We start from the raw sequence: 14,766 nt of genomic DNA, 5'->3' as shown, positions 1-14,766 counted from the left end.
CACCACCGCCAACTCCAGGCTCCGCTCATTCTGCCTCACCTCACCCTATGCTTGGAACAACCTTCCTGAGCCCTTACGCCAAGCCCCCTCCCTGCCCATCTTCAAGTCTTCGCTTGCAACCCACCTCTTCAATGCTGCATTCGGCACCTAACCCTTACCATTCAGTGAATCCAGACTGCCCCTATTTTGACTGCCCCTATCGGTCCGACCGTTCACGTGTCTATTAGATTGTAAGCTCTGAGAAGGGAGTGTCTCTCTTTGTGAAATTGTACAGCGCTGCGTAACCCTGGTAGCGCTTTAGAAATGTTAAGTAGTAGTAGTAGTAGTAGTAGTATTTCAAGCGAGAACTTTTGAAGCCACTGTATAAGAGGTTGGCAGCAAGATTGACAAAGGAGGACCTACCGGACTGTGCAGTCAATCAACCTCTGTGCTGAAGTTTTTCATTTTTAAGAGCCTCTCCTCAAATCTAACAAAAAACACTGGAAAAACTAGAAGAAAATATTCTTCAATGGAAATGTTAAGAGAGCTTTGTTTCAATATCCTTTTGGCAGAGTGGAAAAAAAAAAAAAAAAACTTAAGAGACTCAGGGAATTGCTGCATATAGGGAGAGCTGTGTATGCTCACAACATTTACACCAGTTTTGAGTTCTGGGAAAGTTTTTCCTTCCCAGCACCATTGGATGATGCCATCCACTTGCATGACTGATTCAATCCTGCTTGTCAATGGAGAAAATCTTAGACCCCCTAAGTCTCCACCAACTTTATCTGAGAGCCGTCTTGCACTGGGGAGAACAAACACACTGAGAAAGACAACAGCAAAATGATTGTATAATTGAACTAATATATTTTTGTTCTTCAAAGTATTTTATAGGTTATCATAAAACTAATTAACATGGTGAGAACATCTTATTTTATTAATAATTCCATAAATTATGTCTGAGAGCTTATACTAACCTTAATACTGTGCACACTTGATGCATACTTCCAGTTACAAAAAACAAGGATAAGTAAAAATTCAGTCTTCACAGGCTTACAGATAAAGACATAATACATGCCACTCATTCAACAGCTATATTACTGATTTCACACATATATCCTAGTCTGGCTTTAAAAATAACTATTGAAAAAAAGATAATGGAACTGCAGACGTTTGAGGCACACCTCCACTTTATTTCACCGACAATTTATTCCCCTAGTGAGAGTAGGGACTGTGAACTAATTAAGTGATAAGTTTACAACTTCAGGGCTCCTTTTACAAAGCGGAGCTACCAATTAGTGTGCGCTGAATGTGAAGAAGCCCATGGGAACTAAATGAGTTCCTTTGCATTCAGCATGCTGCTAATCAGTAACAATGCTTTGTAAAAGGAGCTCTCAATGTTTTATACTTAATATACTATACTTTCTTGTACTGGTATATGAATTGTATTTTGGTTATTTAATTTATAAAATTATGAAATGTATTTCAAATTTGGGGCCCTGTTTACTAAGCTGTGCCATGGGTGTGCTAGTGTTCTTTGCACACGCTAATGATTAGCACATGCTAAATTGCCCATAGGAACATATAAGCGCCTCTAGCGTTTAGCTCACACACTAAAAATGATAGCTCACCTTAGTGAACAGGGCCCTTGGTGTAAGCTCCTTTGTGTAGACCTTTGATTTTTGATAAGACACAGTTTAAGTGTTAAGGCAGACAGCAACAGCACAAGTGATACATTTCCTTCACGTGACTTTTCCTTCCCCCACCTTATCTTACCTGACCTGCAGCCTGAATACTAAGAATAGCAACACGAGTATCGGGATCATTCTGAAATTGATGGACAAGATGAATTCTTTCTGATGATGGAACGCTTCCATCAATTCGAATATAACGAGCCTATGGAATGCCAGCACAGGAAAAAAAAATAATATGGGTGGTCAATAGTACCCACGATGATCACTTCACATTTAATTATTATATCAAAATATACTTCTAGCAGAAGAGGATATCGAACATAAAAGTCACTTCATTCAGACAGGATTTTGTCATGATATACCTTCATTGCCCAATACTAAATATTATTCCAGCTTAAGCATGTCAAATTTTAAAGCAAACTTTGGGGTCTGTTTACGAAGCAGAACTAGCAGCTGTCCATGCACTAGTGCCAACATGGCCCGTTCAAAGCATTTTCAAAATGAGCTATGAACTGGATGTCAAAAGGAAGAAGCCGTGGTGAATACTGACCCCCAAAAACCTAATGCTCTAGAGCCTGAAAACGAACTGAGGCCTTTATACCTGCAAAGATGTGAGGCCTAAGCAATACAGAAAAGCTCAGAGGATACCAGATCTATTATTTTATTAGTGAGTTGGTTTCTGCTAGGATCTGTTATCTTCCTATCCAAACTGTAGTTTTATTTATTGTAAACCGCTGAGACCGGCGAGTTAGCTTTGGTGGTATAGCAAATTTTAATAAACCATCAAGATGTTCTTTACTGAAAACAAAAAAATGGAAGCAGCAAGATTTCCAAAATATGATCGCGAATTATTTAAACTCACTTTGGGGAGCCAATGCAGTAAAGTGGAGTGGAGGAGTGGCCTAGTGGTTAGGGTGGTGGACTTTGGTCCTGGGGAACTGAGGAACTGAGTTAAATTCCCACTTCAGGCACAGGCAGCTCCTTGTGACTCTGGGCAAGTCACTTAACCCTCTATTGCCCCATGTAAGCCACATTGAGCCTGCCATGAGTGGGAAAGCGCAGGGTACAAATGTAACAAAAATAAAATAGATACTATTGGAGATTCTACATGGAATGTTGCTACTATTGGAGATTCTACATGGAATGTTGCTATTCCACTAGCAACATTCCATGTAGAAGGCTGCACAGGCTTCTGTTTCTGTGAGTCTGACGTCCTGCACGTATGTGCAGGACGTCAGACTCACAGAAGCAGAAGCCTGCGCGGCCACACTGGTGATCTGCAAGGGCCGACTTCTACATTGAATGTTGCTAGTGGAATAGCAACATTCCATGTGGAATCTCAAATAGTAGCAACAGTGGAGGAGTGGCCTAGTGGTTAGGGTGGTGAGGAACTGAGTTCGATTCCCACTTCAGGCACAGGCAGCTCCTTTTGACTCTGGTCAAGTCACTTAACCCTCCATTGCCCCATGTAAACTGCATTGAGCCTGCCATGAGTGGGAAAGCGCGGGGTACAAATGTAACAAAAAAAAAAAGTGTGCTAGGTTTTATGCACAGGTTAGCTTGGCTTTTGTGCACAATTTTGTGAGTGCCCTATGTTGAAACAAGTTTTGCAAATGAGTAACTCTATTTTTTTTTGTCAGGGCAAATGTGTTAACCCTAGCCTGAATTCAGTTTCAGCAGCTACAGTGTTGGGCTGTTAAGCTGTGAGATGCTGGAGCCAATGAAACTGAATGTACGCAGAATCAAGAGACAGCCACAAATCAGTAAGTGCTCAAGGTTGCATGCAGAGCAGCACTCCGGGTCTGGCAGAGGATCGTGGCTGCTTGGGCCACTGATCGGACCATGGTCTAGGGCAGGGGTAGGCAACTCCGGTCCTCGAGAGCCGCAGGCAGGTCAGGTTTTCAGGATATCCACAATAAATATGCAGGAGATAGATTTGCATACCATGGAGCAGAGCTTGCAAATCTATCTCCTGCATATTCATTGTGGATATCCTGAAAACCTGACCTGCCTGCGGCTCTCGAGGACCGGAGTTGCCTACCCCTGCCCTAGGGATATCTTAAGTGTGGCAAATTTCCATTCATACTGGCAATTCATGTCTTTGCAATCACCTCAAGGTGACCAGAAACAACATATTCTTCTTCAGGTGAGTATTTTAAATTTATTTTATTACCTTGGTTTTTGCCACATTCTAGTTCTGTTCCTTTTGCCATGCTACATTACAATCTTGTTCCTGTTCTTGCTGGCTTTCTGCAACCATGTCTTTATATCCCTGTTCTAGCAGCATTCCATTCCAGTCTTGCTTCTGACCTTTTAATTGTTGCAAACCTGTCTGATTCCTGTTCCTATCCGTGCAACATTCCACTCCTGAATTGCAGGACATGCCTGGTTCTAGGCCTGGCAGCCATCAGAAACAGAGAACACAATCCGAAGAGAAAACTGCTGCAGTAGGCAGCAAATGCCCCTTGTTCCTAGGGTTATCTTTCCTATGGAGTGGAGGAGTAGCCTAGTGGTTAGTGCAGTGGACTTTGATTCTGGGGAGCTGAGTTCAATTCCCACTGCAGCTCCTTGTGACTCTGGGCAAGTCATTTAACCCTCCATTGCCCCTGGTACAAAATAAGTACCTGAATATATGTAAATCGCTTTGAATGTAGTTGCAAAAACCTCAGAAAGGTGGTATATCAAGTCCCAGTTCCCTTTCCCTATATGAGATTCTACATGGAATGTTGCTACTATTGGAGATTCTAGATGGAATGTTGCTACTATTGAGATTCTGTTGCTACTATTTGAGATTCTACATGGAATGTTGCTATTCCACTAGCAACATTCCATGTAGAAGCCTGCCCTTGCAGATCAGCAATGCGGCTGTGCAGGCTTCTGTTTCTGTGAGTCTGACGTCCTGCACATACGTGCAGAACGTCAGACTCACAGAAACAGAAGCCTGCGCAGCCGCGTTGCTGATCTGCAAGGGCAGGCTTCTACATGGAATGTTGCTAGTGGAGGAGTAGCCTAGTGGTCAGTGCAGTTGACTTTGATCCTGGGGAACTGAGTTCAATTCCCACTGCAGCTCCTTGTGACTATGGGAAAGTCACTTATCCCTCCATTGCCCCTGGTACAAAATAAGTACCTGAATATATGTAAACCGCTTTCAATGTAGTTGCAAAAACCTCAGAAAGGCAGTATATCAAGTCCCATTTCCCCCTTTCCCTATTGTCCCTCCTGTTTCAACACTGGCCAATCTTCTTCATCCTAAAATCTCCATTACTAGGAGATGAACACCCTAAAGGAGATGTTCCCATCCAGTTTCAGTGGCTCCAGCATCTCTCAGCACAACACAGAAGCCATCAAAACGGAGTGTGGGAGAGCACACTGGGTCCAGCTAAAAATTAGGGCTACACAAGCTGGTGAGTGGGCCATGCAGCACATATCAATGCCCTGTTTCTAGGATTGAGGCATTGTTGGAAAGGGAGAAGGGAGATGATGCACTGATAAGGAGGGAAGGGGACAGGGGAAATGCTGGGTACATGCTAAATTTATTTTGGTTCTTTTCATTCATTCATTCAAAACTCTGCTGCCCGTCTCATCTTCCGCCAGGGTCGCTTTACTCATACTACCCCTCTCCTAAAGACCCTTCACTGGCTCCCTATCCGTTTTCGCATCCTGTTCAAACTTCTTCTACTAACCTATAAATGTACTCACTCTGCTGCTCCCCAGTATCTCTCCACACTCGTCCTTCCCTACACCCCTTTCCCGTGCACTCCGCTCCATGGATAAATCCTTCTTATCTGTTCCCTTCTCCACTACTGCCAACTCCAGACTTCGCGCATTCTGTCTCGCTGCACCCTACGACTGGAATAAACTTCCTGAGCCCCTACGTCTTGCCCCATCCTTGGCCACCTTTAAATCTAGACTGAAAGCCCACCTCTTTAACATTGCTTTTGACTCGTAACCACTTGTAACCACTCGCCTCCACCTACCCTCCTCTCTTCCTTCCCGTTCACATTAATTGATTTGATTTGCTTACTTTATTTATTTTTTGTCTATTAGATTGTAAGCTCTTTGAGCAGGGACTGTCTTTCTTCTATGTTTGTGCAGCGCTGCGTATGCCTTGTAGCGCTATAGAAATGCTAAATAGTAGTAGTAGTAATTTATGTAATTAAAAACTTTAATCACTACTATGTGATTATAATTTTTAATCAATGCGCAGCCCTATTTTTTAAGGCATGATGACCAGAATTGCACGCAGTACTCAAGATGTGGTCGCCTAATGGAGTGACACAGAAGCATTATGGTATATTTTGTCTTATTCCCTGTTCCTTTCCTAATAATTCCTAACATTGGGGTCCTTTTACTAAGCTGCGGCAAGCACTAAAGTGTGCTTACCACAGGTTAAAAATGCCTACCGTGGGGCGTACTGAGACATCCCACGGTAGTTTGGGGATTGCTGTGCTGGGGGTGTGTTTGGGGGTGGAGAGTAGGTGTGCCCAGAACTAATCAGCTAGTGCAGCTGCATCATCGCAAGTTAACCAATGAGCACGTGAGCCCTTACCGCCTAGTAAACATGTGTCAGTAAGGGCTCCCGAGCTAATTGGGAAATTAATGCATAGCCATTAATTGAACAAATGGAAAATGCGGCCATTTTAAAGCCGCGCTATAAGTGGCCTCAGTGCAGGCCACTTTCAAGTGCAGGTAATCCCAGACCTGAAGAAATTCTGCCAGTCTGAAAACCAAGAATTGATAAACTAGAAGCACTGTTTAACCCTAACACTAATAAGGGAGATATGCTAATAATTCAGCTTTGTCTACTGATGGCTACAGTGTTTTAAAGTGGTGAAAGGAAACTAACTTGAACCTCTCAGTACGCATGTGTGCACCTTTTTTTGTTTTAATGAAAGTGAATGTTTATGAAAGGAAATTTTTGTAGATTCTAAAGTTAAATTGTGTCTTAAAGAAGAAAACGCCTGTTGCCATTAAAACCTTTGCAGATGTCTTGTTCAATATCCTCAATCTGGTATATGTCACTCCATGCCCGGGTGAAATACTGTATGTCACCACAAAAACAACCAATTGACCTTAAAAAAATTGGGGGGTAACATAATGCAGAAAATAAGAAAACCCATCATTTTGGGAAGGAGGAAACCTGCATAGCTCATGGTTTTCATCATTACTCCATGATTTCCCACAGAATGCTATTTTCCATAGCTGTTTCTCAATAATAATGGTTGTCATAAAAAATGAGCAGAATTTCACTTAATGTGTAATTAGACTTTCTTCTCACTTTTCCATTTGTACCTACCTATTCAGAAATTTCTGAAAATAGATTATTCATCAACCATTTTGCTTTTAGCATTATCAGGAAGATTAGGTATTTATTTGTATGTGCTCTTTGCAGCGCAGTACACAAGAAACATGCAAGTCAGTCATACATACAGCCATTTTTAACTGAAAGACTGAATAGCCATTAGGAAATGAAAACAAATATCTGTTCCCTTCTCCGCTACTGCCAACTCCAGACTTCGCTCCTTCTGTCTTGCTGCACCCGACGCCTGGAATAGACTTCCTGAGCCCCTACGTCTTGCCCCATCCTTGAGCATCTTTAAATCTAGATTGAAGGCCCACCTCTTTAACAATTGCTTTTGACTCGTAACCACTTGTATCCACTCGCCTCCACCTACCCTCCTCTCCTCTACACATTAATTTGTTTGCTTTATTTTTTGTCTACTAGATTGTAAGCTCTTTGAGCAGGGACTGTCTTTCTTCTATGTTTGTGCAGCGCTGCGTACACTTTGTAGCGCTATAGAAATGCTAAATAGCAGTAGTAGTACATTTTCAGTTTCTGCTTTAGAACTTGGTGATGGGGTGAGTGAACTACAAGAAGAAATGTTACCAAAGGTCATAGGTGAGAAGATAAAAGAAAGTTTTTTTTACCTTGCTTTCTATAACAGCTTCTGTAGCAGCCTGAAGCATGGTTAAGTGGTGAGCAAAAACCAAGAACTTGAGCTTATCATTTTCAAGCATCATTTTAATGTATTCCTTGACTGCTCCTGCCTAAAATATAAGAAAGACTCATATATATTACAGACTCAAAGAATGTTAAAATACGTGCATGGCAAATTTCAATTCATTATGCTAAGTTATAAAAATCTAACCCCCCCCCCCCTTAACAAATAAAACAAAACAGGAAAGCAAACCAATTAATACTGCTTTGAGTGCAAAATATATAAAGACCACAGCTCTAAAGAATACCCTGACTAGGGAATTAACACCCAAACTCTTTTAGGTAAAATGTATTTACATTTGCTTCATGTTCTACTGTTCATTGCTCGTATTGCACTACTGCGTGGTTTATAATTACAAACAATAATGATAAAAGGAGGAAAAACAAAAGTACATTAAATCTTTAAAAGGATCAATAGCAAGGTGAAAATCATCTGGCAAAAAGGCCCAAACAGAGAAAGGCCCTGCAATATGTCCATATGCAGTTTGACAGATTGTTTAGCCTGAATCACATTAGCGAAACGCAAGGGTAATCCCATATTCTAAATTGCCTGCATGCAGTCTAGCCTTTAATAAGGTGTCTTAAAGCTACCCCTGAACTCATAAAATAGTGCAATTGCTGTTACCTTATTGAGATACACAACCAAGCTACTTGTCATCTCAGTCCAAAGGATTGATGATAGACCCTGAACTGGATGACACTGTCATTGTCCTTTGCACCACCACCTTTTCAGACACTTGCCAACAGGATGACTGACCACACAGGAGATGAAGATATGGTTCTACTTGAACTCAGATTTAGTACAGTAGTTTGGTTGAACCACTACCATGTCACTTCAGAGACAGGTTGGCAGACCCAGAAAAGGAGAGACTCTGCCCTGCCCAGCCAATATTCTGGATGTGATGTAGATTAAGTCATAAATGATAACAACTATTAAATATTACAGAACATAATGAGCTCTTTCGTTAAGGTTTAATAACGACAAAGGGGACAGCATAAAACCAAGTTATTTATGTGTAGCAGGTGTTCTCTGAAGAAATCAAAATACAAGTCCTCTCAGCACAGATGACGTCACCAACGTAGCTCCTGTGGTACAGTTACTCCAGCTTAGTAAGCAGTAAAAGCATTTGAGTCACTCCATTATGACTAAGCGCCATTCTCCCCCTGCTTCTGTCATTTGGGATTACCTCAGTCTATTTATACAGCTTGAGCCAAATTCAGCTCCTTGGGGAAGTAGGTATATATGTGAGAACATGCATCCTGCTGTCCACAGAGAATATCTGCCACAATTAACTTGACTTTCTCTAAGGACAAGCAGGATATCAAGTCCTCACTGCATGAGACTCCCTAGCTACAGGCTGCCTTCAACAGAAAATAAGGGGGGGGGGGGGGGGGGGGGAATACAAAGCACTGCAACAAGCAGACATCAGGTAGCCTAATGAGTATATTTTTCTTTTATATTGAAAGCAGCCTGGAACAGAAAAGAAAACGGGCCTATGGGGGATGGAGTTGAATTCTAATCCCGAAAGAGAATCTGGAGGACTGACTAGCCAAACCTACTGTTGTGGGTGGAATTTATTTATTTTATTTATTTATTGCATTTGTATCCCACCTCTTTGCAGGCTCAATGTGGCTTACAATATATCGTGAATAGTGGAAACATATAAGAAACTATACATTTAGTATAATAGAGGGTCTTGGGTAACATGATAATGATAAAACATAATAGTAGATTAACAAGCAAAAAGGCAGTTCTGAATGTATGTATAGGAGTTTATATTTGTTGGTCTTTGTGGTATGCTATGCTAAAGAGATGGGTCTTCAGTATTTTGCGGAAGTTAGTTAGTTCACAGATTGTTTTTAAGTTGCGCAGCAGCGCGTTCCAGAATTGTGTGCTCAGGTAGGAAAAGGTTGACGCATGCGTTAGTTTGTATTTTAGACCTTTACAGTTGGGGAAGTGAAGATAAAGGAATGTGCGGGATGATTTTTTAGCATTCCTGGGTGGTAAGTCTATCAGGTCTGACATGTAGGCTGGGGCGTCTCCGTGGATGATTTTGTGAACTAGGGTACATATTTTGAACGTGATGCGTTCCTTGAGTGGGAGCCAGTGTAGCTTTTCTCGTAGGGGTTTAGCACTTTCATATTTTGTTTTACCGAATATGAGTCTAGCTGCAGTGTTCTGAGCTGTCTGAAGTTTCTTGATTATCTCTGCTCTTTGCAGCCAGCGTAGAGTGCATTGCAGTAATCTAGATGACTGAGTACCATTGATTGTACCAGGTTGCGGATGAAAGGTCTCATTCTTTTTAATTTCCACACTGAATGGAATCCTTTTAAAAAAGAAAGTAAACTGGGAATGTATGAACAGATGTCCGTGTTACAGCTCTGCAAATTTCCTCCTTCGAAGTGAATTGCAAATGTGTTACTGACACTGCCATAGCTCAGACATTGTGAGCTGTGATATGACCCTCAAGAATCAAATCTACTCAGGCATAAGTAAAGGAAATGCAGTCTTCTAGCCACATAGACAGAATACGTTAGATTATAGTCCCTACTCTATTTGGGTCAAAAGAAACAAAAATGGGTGGACTTTCTAAAAGCTTGAGCCCATTTCAAATAGAAGGCCAAGGCTTTCTTACAGTCCAGTTTGTGCACTACGCTTTCATCTCTGTGGGCATAAGGCCTGGAAAAAAATGTCATCAGGATGATAGAATAATTACGAACAAAATCAGATAGGGCCCTAGGAATAAACTTGGGATCAGTTTGGAAAACCACCCTGTTGTTAAAGAATTTGGTTTAAGTTTTTAGTTACTAGATCCTGGAGCTCACTCTGCTGAAGAGACTGCTATCAAAAATAAGACCTTTCAGGTAAAGTACTTCAATTGAGAGATACTAAGTGGCTTGATAGAATGCTTCAATAGTAGCATGTCCCACACTAATTTAACAACTACAAGCTGTAGAGAGATGGGTTTCCCTAAGGTGTACCCTAACAGAGTTGGTTTTCAAACCTGGCTCAGACAAACGAAGGTATTCAAGAAGTTTTTGCATGGGACAAGAAAAGGGTCTATGGCCCTTCCATCACACCGGATGAAAAACCTCCTCCATTTTTAGACCTTCTAGTGGAATCTCTCCCGGTAACCAAGTTCAAAGAAACCATTACCCTTTCAACATCCAAGCAGTGATGCTGGAGTGCCACAAGTCCCTTGAGCTTGCATGATCAAAGATGAGGAATTCCCTAGTTTATGGGTCTTCTTATGAAAAGTTAGCGCATTACTGCTTTAACTGTAATTCCGATTGTGATTTCTTTATACCTGATGCTTTATTCCATTATGTTACCCATATTCTTATGTAATTACTAATTGTATCTTTTACTCTGGTATGGCATTAGCCATGGTGGAACAATGTAAGCCACACTGAGCCTGCAAATAGGTGGGAAAATTGTGGGATATAAATGCAACAAATAAATAATTAAAGTTCCAGAAGAGGAGGGAACCATGTTTGTTTTTACCAATGCAGGGTGGTGAAAATCATGGCTCATCTGTCCCATCTAAGTTTCAGGAATTTTCACTACCAGAGGAATTGAAAATACACATACAGAAGACCTTTCCCCCAAATCTAGGAGGACGGCGTCAGACTAGTATGCTGTGTGTAGTCCCTATCCAGGAACTGAACTGAAGGACATTCTTGTTCTGAAGAGTGGCGAAACATTTTTCAAGGGCGTGTCCACATCCTTGTCCAAGGACCACTCGTGTGGTTGTAGGGCACAACTCAGCTTGTCTGCCAGATAAGCGGCTCCGAGGGCCCTTCCTAGAGAAATTGCCCAGTTCCTCATCCTGAGAGCTTTCCAACATAGGAGATATGATCCTGTTTGGCCCTGCTTGCTGATGTAATACATTGCCACCTAAATGTTCATCGGTATTAATATAATTTTGTTAGCTAATTGATCTCCAAAAGCCTTTAGAGCATTCCATACTGTTCTCAATTTCAAGAAATTTATCTGGCAGAGTTTCTCCAAGTGGAACCACAAACCCTGAGTGTTGAACCCATCTACATGACCTCCCCAGCCCAGTTTGGACACATTTCTCATGAGTATTTTCCGATACTATGCAATTTGGAAGGGAATGTACTTTTATTGCTGATGCATCCACAGGGACCTCTGGAGATCTAAGACCCAAAGACGCTGATACTTCTGAAAATGAAGTTGGACGGAATGTTTCAGTATCAAAAGTACATTTGTGCTGCTTCTCTTGATCATGAAAGCTTCTCTTGGATATCGAGAATATAATTTATAATGAAAGAGTTCATGATTGGGCTCTAAGCATTGCCGATATCAGTTATAGGTATTTGTAAGGGATATAATCCTGTTGTACTTGCTGAACATCTTAAAAGCATTGGGGACTTTTCCTTCGACATCTCATCCAGAAAAATAGCTGCTGCAAAAATCAAATGATTTGATTTTGAAACTAAGTACGCCGACCAGGAGCCCAAGGACCTCACTGAGGACTACACTGGGCAATGCAAACATTTAGGAGAAACTTGACAAATGATCAAAAACCTAAGACACTAAGAGGGAAGTAGTACAGCACGACAATCACAGAACACAAAAAAAAAAGAAAAAAAGAAAGCATACATTTTAATAACAGACACTGTCTCAAGGTGAGCTCTGGTGATGCATGTCCAATGACTCTCTGGAAAGACTGAGGTAGTCCCACATGACAGCAGCAGGCATAAAGCGAATGCTACATACCTGTAGAAGGTATTCTCCGAGGACAGCAGGCTGATTGTTCTCACTGATGGGTGACGTCCACGGCAGCCCCTCCAATCGGAATCTTCACTAGCAAAGTCCTTTGCTAGCCCTCGCGCGCCCGCGCGCACCACGCATGCGCGGCCGTCTTCCCGCCCGAAACCGGCTCGAGCCGGCCAGTCTCATATGTAGCAAGACAAAGATAAGGGAAGACACAACTCCAAAGGGGAGGCGGGCGGGTTTGTGAGAACAATCAGCCTGCTGTCCTCGGAGAATACCTTCTACAGGTATGTAGCATTCGCTTTCTCCGAGGACAAGCAGGCTGCTTGTTCTCACTGATGGGGTATCCCTAGCCCCCAGGCTCACTCAAAACAACAACCATGGTCAATTGGGCCTCGCAACGGCGAGGACATAACTGAGATTGACCTAAAAAATTTACCAACTAACTGAGAGTGCAGCCTGGAACAGAACAAACAGGGCCCTCGGGGGGTGGAGTTGGATCCTAAAGCCCAAACAGGTTCTGAAGAACTGACTGCCCGAACCGACTGTCGCGTCGGGTATCCTGCTGCAGGCAGTAATGAGATGTGAATGTGTGGACAGATGACCACGTCGCAGCTTTGCAAATTTCTTCAATGGAGGCTGACTTCAAGTGGGCTACCGACGCAGCCATGGCTTTAACATTATGAGCCGTGACATGACCCTCAAGAGCCAGCCCCGCCTGGGCGTAAGTGAAGGAAATGCAATCTGCTAGCCAATTGGATATGGTGCGTTTCCCCACAGCCACTCCCCTCCTATTGGGATCAAAAGAAACAAACAATTGGGCGGACTGTCTGTTGGGCTGTGTCCGCTCCAGGTAGAAGGCCAATGCTCTCTTGCAGTCCAATGTGTGCAGCTGACGTTCAGCAGGGCAGGAATGAGGACGGGGAAAGAATGTTGGCAAGACAATTGACTGGTTCAGATGGAACTCCGACACAACCTTTGGCAGGAACTTAGGGTGAGTGCGGAGGACTACTCTGTTATGATGAAATTTGGTGTAAGGAGCCTGGGCTACCAGGGCCTGAAGCTCACTGACTCTACGAGCTGAAGTAACTGCCACCAAGAAAATGACCTTCTAGGTCAAGTACTTCAGATGGCAGGAGTTCAGTGGCTCAAAAGGAGGTTTCATCAGCTGGGTGAGAACGACATTGAGATCCCATGACACTGTAGGAGGCTTGACAGGGGGCTTTGACAAAAGCAAACCTCTCATGAAGCAAACAACTAAAGGCTGTCCTGAGATCGGCTTACCTTCCACATGGTAATGGTATGCACTGATTGCACTAAGGTGAACTCTTACAGAGTTGGTCTTGAGACCAGACTCAGACAAGTGCAGAAGGTATTCAAGCAGGGTCTGTGTAGGACAAGAGCGAGGATCTAGGGCCTTGCTGTCACACCAGACGGCAAACCTCCTCCTTAGAAAGAAGTAACTCCTCTTGGTGGAATCTTTCCTGGAAGCAAGCAAGATGCGGGAGACACCCTCTGACAGACCCAAAGAGGCAAAGTCTACGCTCTCAACATCCAGGCCGTGAGAGCCAGGGACCGGAGGCTGGGATGCAGAAGAGCCCCTTCGTCCTGCGTGATGAGGGTCGGAAAACACTCCAATCTCCACGGTTCTTCGGAGGATAACTCCAGAAGAAGAGGGAACCAGATCTGACGCGGCCAAAAGGGAGCAATCAGAATCATGGTGCCTCGGTCTTGCTTGAGTTTCAACAAAGTCTTCCCCACCAGAGGAATGGGAGGATAAGCATACAGCAGGCCCTCGCCCCAATGCAGGAGGAAGGCATCCGATGCCAGTCTGCCATGGGCCTGAAGCCTGGAACAGAACTGAGGGACTTTGTGGTTTGCTCGAGATGCGAAGAGATCCACCAAGGGGGTGCCCCACGCTTGGAAGATCTGGCGCACCACTCGGGAATTGAGCGACCACTCGTGAGGTTGCATAATCCTGCTCAACCTGTCGGCCAGACTGTTGTTTACGCCTGCCAGATATGTGGCTTGGAGCACCATGCCGTGACGGCGAGCCCAGAGCCACATGCTGACGGCTTCCTGACACAGGGGGCGAGATCCGGTGCCCCCCTGCTTGTTGACGTAGTACATGGCAACCTGGTTGTCTGTCTGAATTTGGATAATTTGGTGGGACAGCCGATCTCTGAAAGCCTTCAGAGCGTTCCAGATCGCTCGCAACTCCAGGAGATTGATCTGTAGATCGTGTTCCTGGAGGGACCAGCTTCCTTGGGTGTGAAGCCCATCGACATGAGCTCCCCATCCCAGAAGAGACGCATCCGTGGTCAGCACTTTTTGTGGCTGAGGAATTTGGAAAGGAC

At 43.4% G+C, this 14,766-nt stretch overlaps 1 protein-coding gene across 1 annotated transcript in view; it reads right to left on the bottom strand.

The window, feature by feature from the left end:
• Positions 1–14,766, bottom strand: part of LOC115474119 (DNA annealing helicase and endonuclease ZRANB3-like) — a 142,118-nt gene that overhangs the window by 67,037 nt on the left and 60,315 nt on the right. The window contains exons 9-10 of the mRNA XM_030209453.1: positions 7,599–7,718; positions 1,753–1,872 (exon numbers count right to left, since the gene is read on the bottom strand). Coding sequence (XP_030065313.1) covers positions 1,753–1,872; positions 7,599–7,718 — 240 coding nt within the window. The remainder of the gene's footprint in view (positions 1–1,752; positions 1,873–7,598; positions 7,719–14,766) is intronic.

This window comes from Microcaecilia unicolor, chromosome 7 (genome assembly GCF_901765095.1).
Source record: "Microcaecilia unicolor chromosome 7, aMicUni1.1, whole genome shotgun sequence".
Taxonomy (NCBI): Eukaryota; Metazoa; Chordata; class Amphibia; order Gymnophiona; family Siphonopidae; genus Microcaecilia; species Microcaecilia unicolor.
Note: the sequence above shows the minus strand (reverse complement) of the source record. Positions and strands in the feature narration are given on the sequence as shown.